The 16,988-nt window shown below is 48.7% G+C and overlaps 1 protein-coding gene across 1 annotated transcript in view; it reads right to left on the reverse strand.

The window, feature by feature from the left end:
- The window catches only part of Slc13a4 (solute carrier family 13 member 4), a 38,761-nt gene that overhangs the window by 8,601 nt on the left and 13,172 nt on the right, over nt 1-16,988 (reverse strand). Inside the window, exons 3-11 of the mRNA XM_052721040.1 lie at nt 12,733-12,869; nt 10,641-10,813; nt 10,172-10,226; nt 7,704-7,743; nt 6,591-6,671; nt 3,731-3,918; nt 2,898-3,017; nt 1,694-1,795; nt 11-112 (exon numbers count right to left, since the gene is read on the reverse strand). Of these exons, the coding sequence (XP_052577000.1) occupies nt 11-112; nt 1,694-1,795; nt 2,898-3,017; nt 3,731-3,918; nt 6,591-6,671; nt 7,704-7,743; nt 10,172-10,226; nt 10,641-10,813; nt 12,733-12,869 (998 nt within the window). The remainder of the gene's footprint in view (nt 1-10; nt 113-1,693; nt 1,796-2,897; nt 3,018-3,730; nt 3,919-6,590; nt 6,672-7,703; nt 7,744-10,171; nt 10,227-10,640; nt 10,814-12,732; nt 12,870-16,988) is intronic.

Raw genomic sequence — 16,988 nt, forward strand, 5'->3', positions numbered from 1 at the left:
TAGCACCTACTTTTCAAAGAAAGAATCCCAGCCAGGGACAAAGCCAGGTTCCCGAGTAAACCACAGCACCGTCATCAGGATGAAGAAAAATGCAGTCACCATTTCAGGGTAGCTGTCAAGGAAAGCAGGAAGACCCGCTTCAGGAACTGGGAACTTACAGCTTTTTCACATGGCTTCAGACCGCCAACACTGACGACACAAAACACAGTCGCTGCTTAAGCACTAGAATGGCTGGCAGTGAATTAGGAAGCGGACTGACAGGGATGCTAGAGACGACAGAAGCCAAGTTTCCTGGAGAAATGGAGGTGGGAGGGCGAAAGCACAGCTTAGTTCTCCCCTCTCAGGAGAGCGCCGTACAGCGAGCACCTTCAGATTCTGCCGGTGGGAGCACGAACTGTTACCAACCAGTGTTTTAGGGCAATTTACCATACACCTTAGGAGCTTTAGTTTTGGTTATTCCTTTCACCTGAGGCAATAACTGGCAATGCACAGTGAATTATTACCTATTGAAAAGGGAAATTATCCAATGACATTCCGTGACAATAAATACATTTTGGTATTACCATTAAAATGAAATCCAACCGGTAATAGTCATGTTGCCCAGGCAGAATGAATGACGTGGGGACATAATCAGAGCAGAAGGTTAAGTGAAAATAGATAGCATATATAACTAGTCCAGTATGAACGGTATAAAAATGTATACATTTTATATATATGTATTTATAATATGCATATCCTGTAGTACTGAGGCTTGAACCCAGGGCTTTGTGCATGCTCGGCAAGTACTCTACCATTGAGTTAACCTTCCCAGCTCCCTTTGACTTAAATTTGAAATAGTCTAAGTTGTCCAGTCTGGTCTTGAACCTACCTTCCTGCCTCAGCCTTTGGAATTAATTGGGATTATAAGCCCATCTTAATCACGTAATTTACGCACACACACACACACACACACACACACACATACACACACACACACACACACACACACACACACATACACACACACACATACACAGGAAAGGAATATATTGTGCTAACAATTAACACTAGGATGCAAGTCCATTTTACTTTTTCTTATACTTTCCTATTTATAAATGGCACACCATGAACATGTATTCCTTTTTAAATTAAAGCTTTAAAGAATATAATTTCTATCTAAATTTTTCACTCAAAGTTCTTCATAGGGAGCACTCTGAGAGTGGAGATATAGCATTAGCCAGAAGGCTGTACTGGGGCTCCGTGGGAATATTGACAGAAGTGTTTGTGATGTTGATGTTAGGGAAGCTGGTAGTGATGTCTTCAAATCTGTATTTGGTGCTATCTTATGCTCTAAATATAGCCCCCAGCTCCCTGGGGGTGACAGCGGGCTCACTATTGCGGCCCATTTGAGAAATGTGAAGATCCCTGGCTTTTCAAGGAGTCTAGCATGTTCCATGAGTGGCTGTGCTTTCTTTCTGTTGGCTTTGCTTCAACTGTCCCACTGGATACTCCACACCATACCTTGGACTCTGAGGATAGAAGAGGGTGGCCACTGAAAACTGGGCCAGCATGGCTCTGACGTTAAATAGTACCACCTGAATGCTTCAATCTGGCGTTCTGGAAAACCCCACCCATGTGGGGGACTGTCAGGCCCCAGGCTGCTGGTTCCCTTCACTGTTACACTGGGACGGGGGAAGGGGACTAGAGCTCTTACCTAATGCCCCCCAGCTTCTCGTATTCCTCCCGGATCCTCTTCTCCGACAGCTCCTCCCGTTTGGTCTTCTTCTTCTTGCTCAGAGAACAGGTCTCCTTAAAGCTAAGAAAGGAGAATAAGCACAAAAGTCAAATACGCTTCTGAGGGCAGATGTACCGCTCCTCTCCTGCTGTGACCTCCTTGTCCTCTTCACACACACACCGTCCTGCCCTGCTGTTTGCACAGCTTCTGTCTGCCTAGTGAGCCAGCCTCTCCTAGACCTTCCCCTGGCCTTCAGTTCTGTCTGTCTGCACATGGTTTGGGTGTATCAGTGCGGCATTATGCCTTGCAGATGTGTAGCTGGGTATTAATGTCTAGTTACTTCCACACAACTGTCTCGTAGAGTCAGAGTGTTGAGGGTGTGTGTGTGTGTGTGTGTGTGTGTGTGTGTGTGCACAGACACCTATTTGTCTAGAGACAAGGTTTGTCTGGGGTAAACATAGGTGCTAGTTTTATACTACAATATTGGCCTGTTGTGTCCAGCCATCATTGGTTTGACAATAAATTGAGTAAAAAGAAGACATTCCTTAGCCAACAGAGTGATGGGTTCCATGGGTGAGTTGCTAACAAAACATCGTATGCATTTTCCCCTCTTGCATTTGAGGTTGGTCAAATTGAGAGTAGACCGATGGTTATTAAGAAAAGGCTTACTGGGCTGGAGAGATGGCTCAGCCGTTAAAGGCTAGGCTCACAACCAAAAATATAAGAAAAGGCTTACTAAGCAGTTTACTATTAGAAATCAAATCACAGGAGTCATAGCCAACTTGCCATTTTGAGAGACATGAGCACATTCTATATAAACTTTTAAACAGAAATCATCCCTGTCTATAGAATTAAACCCAGGGCAGCTTTACTTAGAACCATGTTTCTAAGAGCAGTTGAGGTTACTCTGTATGATGTGAGGGCAATGAAACTGCATCAGACACTCTCCAGGCTTTCTATAAATCAGACAGGCCTGAAAGCCAGGTGGTTGGCATTAAGAACATCTCATTGTGCTCTGTGAGAGAAGTGCAGAATTCATGAAGTCTCCAGAAGAGACAATGTTCAGCTCCTGGTCTTGTCCCCGGGATCCCCAGAGCATAAGCTGTTGGATCTGGGCTTACCCACTTGGACCCGAGCCTTTGGGAGAACCTTGGTGTTTTGCCAGCAGGGCCCTGGCACTCACTTGCAGCCCAGGAAGAGCCAGTGCATCCAGAACCAGCTGACCACCAGCATGATGAGAGAGATGGGGAAGCTGAAGAGGAACCAGGTTCCGAAGTTCACCACCTCTGCCGCCGGATACTGGCTGGAGGGTAAAGACCAGGGCAGGGGTAAGGAACGGACGCTATTTTCCACATGGTATTTGGGAGTGATAGCCAAGAGCTCCTCCAGAAGACACAAGGCAGGGCCAAGGGCAGAGGAAACTACAGCAGTGTTTGACCAGACATTGTCTAGAACTGTGCGGGCTCAACTCTGCTCTTCCTCCTCACTGGCACTCCCTCCCGAGACCACAAGGAGCTCTCTCCCTAAATCCCCTATTCCACAATGCTCTCCAGTCTCCATCCAGAGTGAGTTCTCAAAACTGTGACTCTGACCTCCTCATCCCTACTTCAAATTCCTTGAAGGCTTCTCATGGCCTTCTCGGTACCAGCCAGGCTCTCTGTGAGTCTTACCAGCCCTTTGTCATCTGTCACTCTCCTCCCTGGCCCCCTTTGCCCTGTCGTTTCTTTTAAGTGCTCCACTCTCCTGCCTCAGAGCCCCCACACTACCGTTAAGTTCATTGGAAGGCTTCCATCTAGCTTCTCCTGCCTCCTCATCCAGGTGGCCCCGTCACCGTCATCCTCTCTGCAGAGGGAGTGGCTCCCTGAGCAGCATCCTGGACTTGTCTTACCCTCCCCAACTGGCACAGCAGCCGCTCTGCTCTGACTCCTGCTATGCCCCTGGCACCTCGTCTCGTTCTGGCCCAGCCACCAGTAGAGGGTGCTGACTTAGTACTTGCTGACTGAGTGAACGACTTACTTGTTGAAATGCTCTAGGAAAATGAGGCTGGTGGAGGTTCCGATAATGGTGGTCAGGCCGCCAATGGTAGCGGCATAGGAGATGCTCAGAGAGAGACACTTGCAGATCATTTGGTCATGGTGGGATCTGTACTTCTTCCTGTTCGTCTCTGGGTTCTTGGAGCTGGGGGTCAGGACTCCTGGCTTTTCCTACCAAAGGAAAATCAGTGAATCTCCACAGTCAGCCTGGGCTGTCCAGCACACGGAGCCAGAGAGGCAGGAGGCACAATGGTTCAGTGGACAGGTGTCAGGTTTTAGCATCAGATGGATAAACCCCGGTTTCCCCTATGCTAACTAGCCAGCTTCTGAGCTTTAGTTTCTTCTGCAAAATCATATATCCTCTGCCACATGGTTGTGAAGGGTCAAGGAAGTAATTTACACAAGACACTGGGGTTATTTCCTGGCCTTCATTAAGGAATGGTGTGTTATTGGGGTTAAGAGCACTTGCTGTTTTTCCAGAGGACCTGGGTTCAGTTCCCAGCACACATATCAGGTGGCTCACAACCCCCAGTAACTCTGGATTCAGGAGATCTGGTGCCCTCTTCTGGCCCCTGTGGGCAACAAACATGCTTATGGTCCACATACAAACATGTAGACACTCAGATACACACATAAAAATAAATCTTTTAAAAATGATCAGCTATTATGATTTTTTCTTTTTTGGAGACAGGGTCTGAAAGAACCCCTATTGGCTTCAAAGTTACTACGTAGCTGAGGATGACCTTGGACATCTCATCCTCCTTCCTCCACTTCCCAAGTGCTAAGATTATAGGTATGTGCTGCCACTCCTGGCTTATTAGGATTTTTGGTGTTACTAATGTTATTAATAAGGATAGCATTGTTTGCTTTTCACTTGAACTCTGATAACACTCCACTTTGCATTTAAGTCTACAGAAGACAGTTATTATTGTGATTAAAAATGTTTATTTATTTAATGTTTGAATTATGTATATGCACCATGTGCATGCAGTACCCAGGGAGGTCAGAAGAGGGTGTCAGATTCCCCTGGAGTTGCTATAGGTGGTTGTGAGCCAACATGTGGTTGTTGTGAGATAAAGCCAGGCCCTCTGCAAGAGCAGCAAGTGTTCTTCATTGTTGGGACACCTCTCCAACCCCAAGATGGTTATTTTTACGTGGGAGTGGAATGACAGTCCTGGTGGGGAGAAGTGTTAGAATTAAGCTTGGGATGGGGATGAAGCTCAGTGGCAAAACACTTGCTTAGTATGTGCAAGGCCTTGGGTTTGCTACCTAGCTCTGCACAACGAAGTCAAAGGACCCTTCAATTACAGAAGAACCTAGCTTTCCTGAGGAGAAGATGATACACATAACCTCCCCCCTCCCTGCCTCACTTTTTTCTCTCTTGCATGTTGGCTTTTCCTCTCCCTCTTTCCACATAAGCCTTGGCCATGGCATGGTCTTCTCAGTCTTGCTTGGTCCAGTTCCTGGCCTCAAGTATGGACTAAAGAAGCAGGTGCCCCGCCCCATCCCTTCCAGGCTGGCTCCCCTCACACTCTCACGAATTTAGAGTGTTTTTTGACCCATGGTCTCAATTAGTCCAGTGTGACCTCAAAATCACCGTGTAGTTAAACTTGGTCTTAAATTCCTGATCTTGTTGTCTCCACTTCCCAAGTGCTGGGACAGCAGGGAGGCACTGCCATGCCTGTCTGCTGAGACATAGGGAAGCCTGGTGCAAACGTCAGCAGGTCAAGTCACAGGAAAACTGCTCTTTAGAAGTGGCCATCTTCAAGATTGTAAAACATCGGTAGCGAACTTCTGCCCTTTGGGGTTCTCCCAATGTGCTGTAAGCCTGTATTTAAGACCTCCTCCCTCCTTCAATAAACGGCATACGGCATTAAATAAAAAAAAAAAAAAAAAAAGAAGAAGTGGCCATCTTGCTGTGCTTCTCATGGCTCTTCACTGTTGTGGAATGTTAATTTAAGTTGTGCTATATTCTTTTATGCTGTGGAATATGTGTTCAATGATGCAAAGATGTGTTGCATTCTTTTATGTTGCATTTGTTTAACTCTGTGAAGCTGTGTTACTGTGCCTGTCTAAAATACCTGACTGGTCTAATAAAGAGCTGAATGGCTAATAGCGAGGCAGGAGAAAGGATAGGCAGGGCTGGCAGGCAGAGAGAATAAATAGGAGGAGAAATCTGGGAAGAGAAGATCGAGGATCGAGGAAAGGAAAAGGATTGGAGGACATCAGGGGCCAGCCACCCAGGTACACAGCAAGCCACAGAATAAGAAATAAAGAAAAGTATATAGAATAGAGAAAGATAAAAGCCCAGAGGCAAAAGGTTAAAAGTTAAGAAAAGCTGGTTTAGAAACAAGCCAAGATAAGACTGGGCATTAATAAGAAAGAATAAGTCTCTGTATGATTATTTGGGAATTGGGTGGCATGCCTCCCAAAGACTAAAGAGTTAAAAAAAATACCAACTACACTTAACTATTGTCCATCTTATTCTGAAGGCCAAAGTAAGACTGGGACACTTCCAACCACTGAAAGATTCATAGCTGGAAAGGACCGCTCAGATTCTCCGACTCAAGGATTTCCCATGATCTTTTCTTCTAATGGAATTGATACTGAACTTTTTATTTAGAGTGCCCTTGAAATTTCAGCCTTTGAAGAATCATTTGAACCCCACATCTGCCAACCTTAAGCATTTACAGTTGAACAACCTGTGACTCAGGAAGTGGCATATCTTGGCTCTTGGTGACGTCCAGTGAGCCCAGGCGCACACGTCAGACATGCACGCTAATGGCAGCATCAGGGTCAGTACCTTCAGGAGGCATAAGGTATTTCACACGGGGCTCAGTTACCTGGGATGAATGTTGTCTCTTCTGTTGCTGTTGCTTTGTTGTTTTGACAGGTTTAGTGACCATGGGCACACCATTCAGGTTCTGTTGGGACAAAAGCCATCACAGTTAGGAAGAGGATATGGTCCAAGTGCCTGGAGAGGTACTGCTTGATTGTCCCAGGGCTATCCTAGGGCTTGCCACTATGGGACTCAGAGACCAGAAGCCTGGGAGGGCATTCCTAAGGCCACCCCATACACAGGGTCAGGAGCCATCTTCACAGTCTCCAGCCATGCTTTGAAACCTGGGGATCATCACTTTGTCCTTATAGGCATGACTAACTTTCTGGGAGTTCATTAGCAGGTGAAGAACTCTATTACTTTTTAAAAACACAAAACATTAGAAATAATCTACCACAATGAAATCCACAGTGTTGGGGCTGGAGAGACGGCTCAGCAGTTAAAGAGTATGTACTGCTCTTGCAGAGGACTTGTGTTCAGTTCCCAGCACCCATGTCAGGTGACTCACAACCACCTGTGATTTAAGCTCTTAGGGGATCCGAAACTTTCTAGGCTTCTGTACTTACATGCACACACACACACACACACACACACACACACACACACACACACACACAAAATCTTTTAAATAAAATCTTTAAAATATTGCACAGTTTAATTGGCCAGTTATCCTTCTTGTGAAGAGGTGTAAAACCCTTAGGGAGAGAGGGCGAGTCTGAGCAACAGCATACAGGTAAACCCTGCTCTCTTTAGTATTAAGATTTTGCAAATGGAAACCCCAGTGAGAGGAATAAAATCCTGAGCTTGAACAGGTGGCTCTTGAAATCAGAATGTCTGGATTTTGGTTTCCATAAGAAGGCTAACTTGATGTTACTTATTGAACTTGTATTGTCTTGCTTAGCTGCCCAGGACTCAGAGCTGGGGTTTAGAACCACCCACACCCTTGTCAGAAGCCCCACTGGCCCTTCTTGTATCTAGCCTGGGTGAGCACCCCTTTAGCCTTAATCCACCGAGGCTGCCGGCCTATAGAAAAAACTACCAGGCATCTTGGCGCCTGAGTTATCTTGAGGGAATTCCGGGTGATCTCAAAACCCAGAGCGGGGAACCAAGGTCCTACCTTGTTCTGCATCAGAGAAGTGAAGTCTGCAGTGGTTGTGCTGAAAAGAAGCAAAAGAATCAGGGTCTGGTGAGAAGGATGCTCTTCCTCGTGTAGAGTGTTTGGTATGAGGATCTGAGCGTTAGACGCAAGTTTTCTAGCCTACAAAGAGGACCCATCTTTCCCTGGTCCTCCCTGACTCCTGAGATGCTCTAAGAGTCCAGGGGCTTGCTTCCTCCCAAGGACGGGGCAGCCGCTTCCTTTGACGTGACACCAATACTCCTAATAACAGCCAATATAGAGTTCTGGTTGGGTGCAGGCACTTAAATTTGGGCTTCATTCTTCATGACACCGTCAACCCTCATAACAGATCCAGGCCACCAGCATCTGTTCACATCTCCACTTAGGACTAGGATGTCAGACATGGGTGCACATGAGTATCTCACTGTCTCCTTGGAGAACCTGTGCCCTGGTGGGTATCCTTAGGGCTGACTTGAGAAGGCCACGATCTAGAAACATGGGTGGCATGCTTATCTGAGGCGCAACAGCAGGAAGGACGGGCAAGGGAGAAAACAAGATGGGAAAGAATTTTGGGTCAGTAGCTGCACCTCAGCGAGGGGACAGTTAGCTGTCCATGCTGAGTCCCTCCCACGTCTATGGCCTCCCCAGTCTTTTCCTTGAAGACAGAGGAAGACGGGAACAATCAGAAATCCTGACACACTGAGTTCTCAGTAGCTGCTCATGGTCTATCTCAGTTGTGCGGACTGTGGCCCTACCAGCTCACCTCCTATGACACACAGGACACGGAGTCCTGCAACCATCAGGATGTCAAAGCCGCATCAGTAGGAGCTGAAAGAGGGTTACAGTAAAGGGTTCTTTGGAGAATGTGCTGTCATGTTTCGCTTCTTTCCTAGATGGGCTGAAGAGGGAAGCTAGGATTGCTTCAGAAGGCAGGGGAGTCACTGGTAACACGGAAGAGCCCCAAATTCCCATCCTTCCACCAGCACAGAGGATTCTGGAGGTCTAGAGACAGTTGAGCTTTTGTTTCAGACTTTTGGTCCTGATACAGTGTAGTCGGAAAGGCCCGAGAGGAGAGTGACTGTGGCCATAGGAGCAGCCTGTACTTCCTGCGCTCTACTGGGTGTGATGTCCATCTTCTTAGGGAGGGGACACACGGGAAGAAGCAGGACTGGCATTGCCACAAGGAGCAAAGAGGGCTGAACCATCAGAGCTGACAAGGAGGGAGATGTGTGGCCATCCAGGAGTCAAGAGCCATCAGGCCTGGGGGACGAAGAGGTCACCTCAAGGGGGTGACCTGTGGACCCTGAAGCTGGGTACCCACAAGTGACAGAGCTGGGGACCGGGTCTCAGACAGGACTCTAGCCTGGAGCCTTTTTGCCCTTTGATCTTTTCGGTATGCTAATTTTGCCCCAATTCTGGAGACTGCAGAAGCAGCAGAGTGAGGGGACAGTAGGAAGGGGGACAGGGGACAGTGGAAGCTCAGTTTCTTTCCTCTCTTTCTTCTGCAGGCTTAGGCCCAGAGGAAACAGGTGTGGGCTCGAGGAGAGGAGAGAAGCTTTGGAAACAGATCAGAGTTTTGACTGCTGAGGATCTGAAGATGAGATCATGCTGCCTCTGTGAAAGGACCAGAAACACTGTGACATCTGCCTGAGATACCAACAAAGTGGAGGGCAGCAAGGTTATGGGTCACGATGGAAGATGGGGCAAGACGAAGATGACGTTTCTGCCAGGTCCCCTCTGTGTCTGTCCAGCTATGTAGGTTGACTTCACTCAGTGTGAGCTCTGCATTTTTTTTTTTTGTTTTTTTTTGAGGCAGAATTTTGTGGTATTGTCCTGGCAGTCCTGGAACTCACTCTGTGGACCAGGCTGGTCTCGAATTCACAGAGATCCACCTGCCTCTGCCTCTCGAGGGCTGGGATTAAAGGCGTGCGCCACCACCGCCCAGTCTCCTTTTTTTTTTTTTTAATTTAAAAGGGCAAATTACAAAGACCCATTGCAAAATGCAACTTTTAAGTGTGCAGTGTTCATGGTGGAATACCCTTAAAAGACCACATTTGCGTATAGACTCTGGAAGGAAGTCAGCTGTTGATAGGCTCCACAACATAGGAATGCTCAAGAACATGTTTCTCCTTTCCTGGCTTTGCCTTTCCAGAGCGTCATACAGCCTCCCGCCAACCCTCCCCTGGTGTGCTAAGTACATCAGTGCAGATGAAATGGACCTTGGCAGCCATAGGGCAGCCCCCCCATTTGCTCAGGTTTAACATTGGTCTTTCTATTCTTCCTCACCCCCAAGTGTTCTGGGATTAAGGGAGACCCCCCTCAAGATCTCGAGAAGTAGATCCTATGGATCAAGACAAGCTGGTGAGCTTGGTACACCATAGCTAAAGGAGATGCGTTTGGTCCTGTCTTTCCTGGCCTCTTCAAGGGGCCCAAGAGGCTCTGTCTGGGGAGAGGGCACTCATACTCACTCTTCATTGACGAAGATGAGTTCCACAGAAGTTTGTCTGTTGTTTACGTCAAGACCTGTAGTGGTAAAGAAACACAGGAAGTGAAAACTGAGGCTGGGGTGGACCCTGTATGTGGAAGTCCAGAGGTTCAGGGCAGGGGCAGAGGTGTGGGAGATGACCGCCTCCCCTTCTCTCTGGTCTGACGGTACAGTGGGGCTGTAGACACAGACAGACCCCGGAGTTTTGCAATAATGATTGAGCACCTGGGACAAAGAGAAGGGGGGGGGGGAGGGACCTGTAAGCAAAGTCGGAAGGAAGAGTGTGCACGGGTAAAGGGTACTTGGGTTATGACAGCTGGCATGGGTAAAGGGAGGGGGCTGAAGATGAGGGGATGGGCACCAAGTTGGGCAGTGTCCCAGTGGAGACTGGCAGGGAATCCAGCGGGGAGTGGGGAGGAGCAAAGGGGGAAATGAGCTCCGGGGAACTGTACCCATGAGCTCAGCCTCCTCAGTGCTGGAGTTGCCTGGCCCCAGCTGCTCCTCCTCAGCATTGATCAGCTCCTGGAGCACGGCCTCCACGATGGGCATCACCATGGCGGTGGTGGAGGTGTTGGAGAGCCACATGGACAGCATGGTGGTGCAGCACATGAAGCACAACAGTAGCCTGTGGAGGGCAGGGACAGATGGGGTCCAGCGTGAACCTGCTGAATTGGGCCCTTAGGACCCACAGGGCGCATTCAGCTTCAAACGCCCAATGCTTGGTGCAGAGCAACCTTTATTGCAGCACCGGTCCGGTGAACGATTCGCATTTCATGGCTAGTGCCCTTGGCCAGGAAAAAGCCTTTACAGAAGGAAAGGATAGTTTTGGTAGAAAGGTCCCGGGGTAGGGACTCACAGGTTGCTCTTCTTGCTCTGTGGGCATTAGGTGGAGCTCTGTGATGGGTCTCTTATGGACAAAGGGGGTTCTTTTTCCTCTCCCTGCCGCCAGCAAGTCTAGGGCACAGCTGCAACCCTTGCTCTGTGCAAGTCAGCGTAGTTATTTGGGAGCAAACAGAGATGAATGTCTGGCCCTCAGGTCTCCCCACTACTTATCTCAGCGTCAGCTAGCTGCCGGGATGGCCACAGAGCCCCAGAAGTGTTCCCTGTCACCGCTTGTGTGCGTGTGTCTCCAGCTGGTCTCTGAAAGAGGCAAGCCTGGAGGAATGCAGCGCAAAAACAACCTTCAAATTATTTCCCTTTGACTTGGAAGCACGGTGCAAGCCGTGCCCTGCACAGACCTGGTGCTAGTTGCCATTAGATAAGCCGACACAAAGATGACTTTGTTTATGTTTTAGATGACTTTGCACAATCCGGGGTCAGCACACCCGTGGACTGTGCCCAAGTAGGGCTGAGTCCTACCGGTGTTTTGTTGGAGCCGACAGCGACACAGTTCAAATGTTTTTGCACACCCGCTGGTAACATGCCATGCGGGTGCAAATTTGCTGGGTAGTGTGGTAAACAGGGAAGAAGGGACACACAGATGGGTGAAAACCCTTGTAGCTAGTACAGAGTTTCCAAGAGCTATGCAGGGGCTGGAGATGCGGCTCAGGGCTAGAGTGCTTGCCTAGGGCGAGGACCTGGGCTTGCTTCACTCTCTCTTCCCACCCCCTCGCCCGGAACCACAAAAGAAACAAAGCAAAACTAAAACAAAGGAGCCACAAGGTCCCAAGATGATGGCAGAAATGCCCCTGTGTGCCTAGGAAGCTGAGCGGGCAGACAGTTGCTGGGCTTGTGTGGGTTAAGCGGTAGTTAACAATGCCCCTTAGCAACCTGGGAGACAGGACCATGTTTTAGAGTTTCAACATATTAGTCTAGAAGACTAATTAATGCTACCTTATTTGCAGTTTGCCCCTCCGACTGGTGAGGCAGCTTACATAAGACGCAGTGAGAAGTTATGAACTAGGGAGGAGTGGGGCAGGGAAGGCGAACAAGGGAGAGCCTGTGCGTGGGAGTGAACTCACACCACGCTGTCCACCTCGATGCCCCCACACACTCTGTGAGAGTGAGAATCTCCTCTTTGTTGGCCTCTTGATGGCAGAGTGGAAGGAGAAGGAGAGAGCATGTGAGGACATGGTCAGACACTGCACATCCGATGGATCTGCGGTCTGAAGCACCCACCAGCAGCTTGGGCGCATGGAAAGAGAGGCCCACATCTTCTTAAACGACCATGGAAAAGCCACCCAAGCCTTTGTCCAGTGTGCACCCTAGCCTACAGGGCAAACATTGGGAAACTGCTTCTGTTGGCCCATTTTGTGCTCTCTAACAAGGCCCGCAGCTGTTGCACACCTGCTCTCCCTACAGTCCAGGTTGCGAGGAGAATGCCTTAGAGTCAGGTGATAGTTGCATCAGGGCTACTGATCAAATCGGTATTCCACGGTTATCAGATCTCTTCCACGGATGCAGGAAGTAAGAGTCCATCGTTCTGATGTCATTTCCCCCTTAGCAGAGGCACTCAAGTACACATCGTGCTGTGACTCAGCCCCCCCCACCCCACCCCCCCCGCCGCCCCCCGTACCGCACCCCCATACCCCACGTGTGACTCACATGCCCGGCTTGGCTCCGGCCATCAAGACCATGCGCAGGGCGATGCGCTTGTGCAAGTTCCACTTCTCTACAGCCGCCGCCACGCAGATGACACCCAGCAGCAGCAGTGTGGTGTTCTTGAAGTACTCGGCCGCCACCTGTAGGGAGGCCAGGAAGGTCAGGCGCCAGCCGGGAAAGGGCCATGGCCAGTACAGTGTGTTCTGAGAGCCAGAGGCTGGCGAAGGAGAAGCAGGGAGGTGAGGCATATTCAAAGAGCTGGTTATTCCCTTCCCTTAGCTTCCTTCAGTTCTGGGATCAAGCCCAGGGCCTTTCCCATGCTGGACAAACACTCTCCCATGAAAACCCCACCACTAGCTAAAACAGGTGGCTATTTAAAAATAGTAACTCCTAAGCACCAACTGACCTTGGGCATCTACCATGTTAAGCTCTTCACAAAGGCCATTTTATTCCATCCCTCCAATAACTCCATGTGGCCAATAGTCTCCATTTGTAGAAGGCACTACATTTGAGTTCGATATGAATGGATTTTCTTTAATAAATTTATTTTTATGAATGTGAGCTTTAAAAAGTTAATACTCATACATACATGTTTTTATTTTGATGTTAAAAAACTTATTAAAACAGGATGTGGTAGCACAGACCTGTGCTGGGATTATAGTCAAGTGCTGCCAGTCTCAGTGGGATAGGATTCTTGAAGGTAATTTTACAATTTACCTTCCCTTTTCCTGTTTCACTCAAATGAAAAAGAGCTGACACATTAATAAGAAAAGAATAAAATGATAGACTATAATTAATTTTCCATCCTTCACTTTGGTTAACTCTCTTCTCGTCCACATTGTCTCCCCTAGACACCCATCCCATCCTTGTTGACTCTTCCCACGGCCAGTGTTCCCCTTTCTCACCAACTACGTTCTGCTATGTTCTCCCTTGGAACACTCTGTCTTCATCTCTGGCCATACATTCGGAACAGACTTCAAAGCCAAGTTCAGGCCCGGTGCCCTCCACAGAGCCTTCCTGTGGTTCTAGCCTCTGACCATTCCCTGTGGACACTACTAATTCTGTACCCTGTAGAGTGCGTGGGGGCAAGACTGGGGTTGTGGCTTTAGTTAATTCTACACATTGCAGAGAGCTCAGGGTCAGGCTAGGGGCTGGGGTGGTGGCTTGAGGTATGTACTATAGTTTGGTTAGTTTTTATAATCCATCTCTTCAGTTTTTTAGAAAAAAATTTGGATTACCAACAGCGGAATAACATGCAAAAGTAGATAATAAATAACTGTCACATAGTTGGAAGAAGCATGGCAGGAAGTGAGGAGTTGAACTTTTAAATGTAAAATGTCTCTTAGCGTGACCGAACAAGAACGTTTTTTAACTGCGGGAAAAGTAATTGAGCGGTGAAGGACACAAATGTAGTAAAATATGTGCCATTGGAAGCCAATATTTATATACTCACATTTAGAGTTTCCTTTTGGTTATTGAATTAAAAGAAGTTGGGGGGCTGGAGAGACGGCTTGGTTGGTGAAAGTATGTGCCAGTCAGCCTCATGACACACGCTTGGATCCCCTAAAGCCATGTAAAAAGCGTGCATCTGTAATCCCATGGGGATTACGTGTAATCCCATCTACTCCCATGGGGCGATGGGAGGTGGACACAGGACAGTCATCTGGAAGCTCTCAGGTCAGCTAGACTGTCGTACGGTGGCAGAAACAAGAGAGACCCTGCCTCAAACAAGGCGGAAGAAGGCAAGGATTAGTTTCTTAAGATTGTCCGTTGACCTCCACATAGACACTGTGGAGCATATGTACCTGCAGTCACCACCTCTCCAATACAGTTAGTTGCTTATCGGAGAATGAAGGGAGGCACAGTGGGGGATGTAAGAGGACACAGTTCTTACCCGCCATAATGGGAGGTGTCATTTAGTAATGTCTGAAACCAGCGACTTCAGAACTAACGCAACAGCATGTGGGAATACGGTGATCAATGCCAGCGGGGAAGCGTAGGTGAAAGTGAAGTGAGGAAGAGCTGGGGAAGGGGACTGCTGGCTTTCACGATAAACTGTTCAAATAACCCTTCACAGCCACGACAAAGGCACCTGCCCCATTTCCCTGCACTCTTTCTTTTCGTCCCATGGAAATTCCATGAGTTTTTTTTTTCACGGCATGATTCATGTCTGGGACCATTTCCTGGGAGGCAGAGCCTGTGCTTCTGGTTGACCTAGCTCTTGTCCCCAAGCTTACTCCTCAGCAGATCACGGTCACTAACGCTCCCAGAGGCCATAGAAGGTCTCCTCCTATGAGTGGTCTGAAGCCTTTCTGGGAAAGACACTGTCCTCTGGGAGGAGTGAGCATGACTGGGATGCTGGAAGGCTCTACTGTGGGGGCTAGTGCCTTCCTAGTTTCCTTCCTAGGCTTCTGTGAGTTAGCTTGGGGACAGGCTTGTATTTTCCTTTGTCTACTGAGAGGGAACCACATGGCAGGCATGAGACATGAAAATTGGGGGGAATGAATGGTCCTTCTACTACCCTATGACCCCTGCTTCCTACCACTGAAGAGTTAATGAGACCCTAATTCTTTTCCTAGGAGGCTGGTAACTAACAACAGTGTGTTCTCTGTTTCTTTGGCATGTGCCATCCTGTAACACCAGTTTGTCTGTGACGTCTTTTAGAAGACTCAGTGCTACACAGAGGTAAGGCTCCTTTCTCTGGGGCCCATCCAAGGGTAAGAGGAGGAACTCCAGGTAGACTGAAGCAGCTTCTATACTCCAGGTGTTTGCAGTTTGCATTTGCGGTCTCCTCTGAGCCCTGCAGAAGTCCTGCTGGACAGACACTGGTTGTGTTTAAGATGAGCGAACTCGGAGAGGTTGAGGAACCTGTGTGGAGCCCGAGTGTGAGGGCAAAGGCAGGGTATCCAAGCAGAGCTGAAGCTAAATCCTACTAGGTAGCATGCTGTATGCGGTGGACCAGAGGGAAACCAGTTGGGAGCAGATCGTTCAGTGTCCAGAAAGCACAGGCCAGCATACATTTCTAACCTTCATCCAGGGTCACAGTCCTGACACTGGCTGTAACTGCTGAGGCCTAGTGCCAACCAAAGACTCGGCTTCAGTGTGTTGTGGGCTCTGTGGTGGTTTCTCATTGAGTGTTTGATGGGCTTAGATCAGTTCACGCGTCCTCCCTGAACTCTTGTATGTGAGCCAGGGGCTCTTGATCTAGGCTGTGAATACAGAGATAGCATAGGAAAGTGGGAGGAGGGAGAATTCCAGAGTCAGCCACCCTGGGAAGATTGTGCAACCCTTCTCGGCTTTATTCTTTTCATCTAAATGAAAAACAGGGTTATGTAAATCCCTACCTTGTAGAGTTGTTGCCACGATTAAATGCCAGCTGCCAACCTAGCTAGCATGGCCTGCCACATCAACAGCCAGGATTTCTGGTGACTCTCTTCCTGTTCCTCGGAACTTCGCTCAAAGCCTGACCCGGTCTGGGGCGATCAGCACACTGAGCAGGCTCACGCACAGAGCAAAGCCACAGGGCTGCTTCTTCACATTGGTGAATGAAAGCCCTGCTCAGTGGTGGTGTCTGTGACTTCTCCGGTCTACTGACTATTCTTCCACATTAAGACCTCACTTATTTAGAACCCCTCCAGGGAATCTCCAAGTCTCCAGATTCCTAAGGATTATCTTAACCGTTTTCTAAAGTGTGTTACCTGCTTCCTGGCTTCATTAGAGCTCTCACCTGCCTGTCCCAGGCTCTTTCCAACATGGACAGCTCTCCTGAATCCTACTCCCAACCCAACAATGCCCACACAGGGGCATGCTAGCTGCTGCCAGTACCGAGTCTCCCTTCCCCTGTCCACGTCTTATGCTTTTTCTATCTTGTTCTCAGGCCATGCAGTGTCCTCTATCGGGACAAACACCCTTAGCTGTCCTTTCCTCAAGTTCTAATACTTGCTGGCTTGGAAGACCCAATAGCAGAACCTGTAAAGTTATCTATAAGGAGCACTAGGTTCTAACAGGGCGCTCCTCCCGGGAAGAAAGCACAGGGATTTGTGATGAGTGTGGGCGGTCATTGTGTTCTCTGCCTTTCAGCTCTGTGGCTTTCCTTGGGCGCCACACCCTTGACCTCGGAGCGAATAAGTGTTTGGAGATTGCGTTTTAGAAGAGATGGGTCCCCTTGAAATGATGTCGTCACAGAGGGGTATGGTGAGGAGCCTGGGTTCTGGAGATCAGCTGGTGGCTGTTACCCCTACCCCACACCCACCCATCTC

The sequence above is a fragment of the Peromyscus californicus genome, unplaced genomic scaffold, assembly GCF_007827085.1.
Source record: "Peromyscus californicus insignis strain IS unplaced genomic scaffold, ASM782708v3 Scaffold_6__1_contigs__length_162567912, whole genome shotgun sequence".
Taxonomy (NCBI): Eukaryota; Metazoa; Chordata; class Mammalia; order Rodentia; family Cricetidae; genus Peromyscus; species Peromyscus californicus.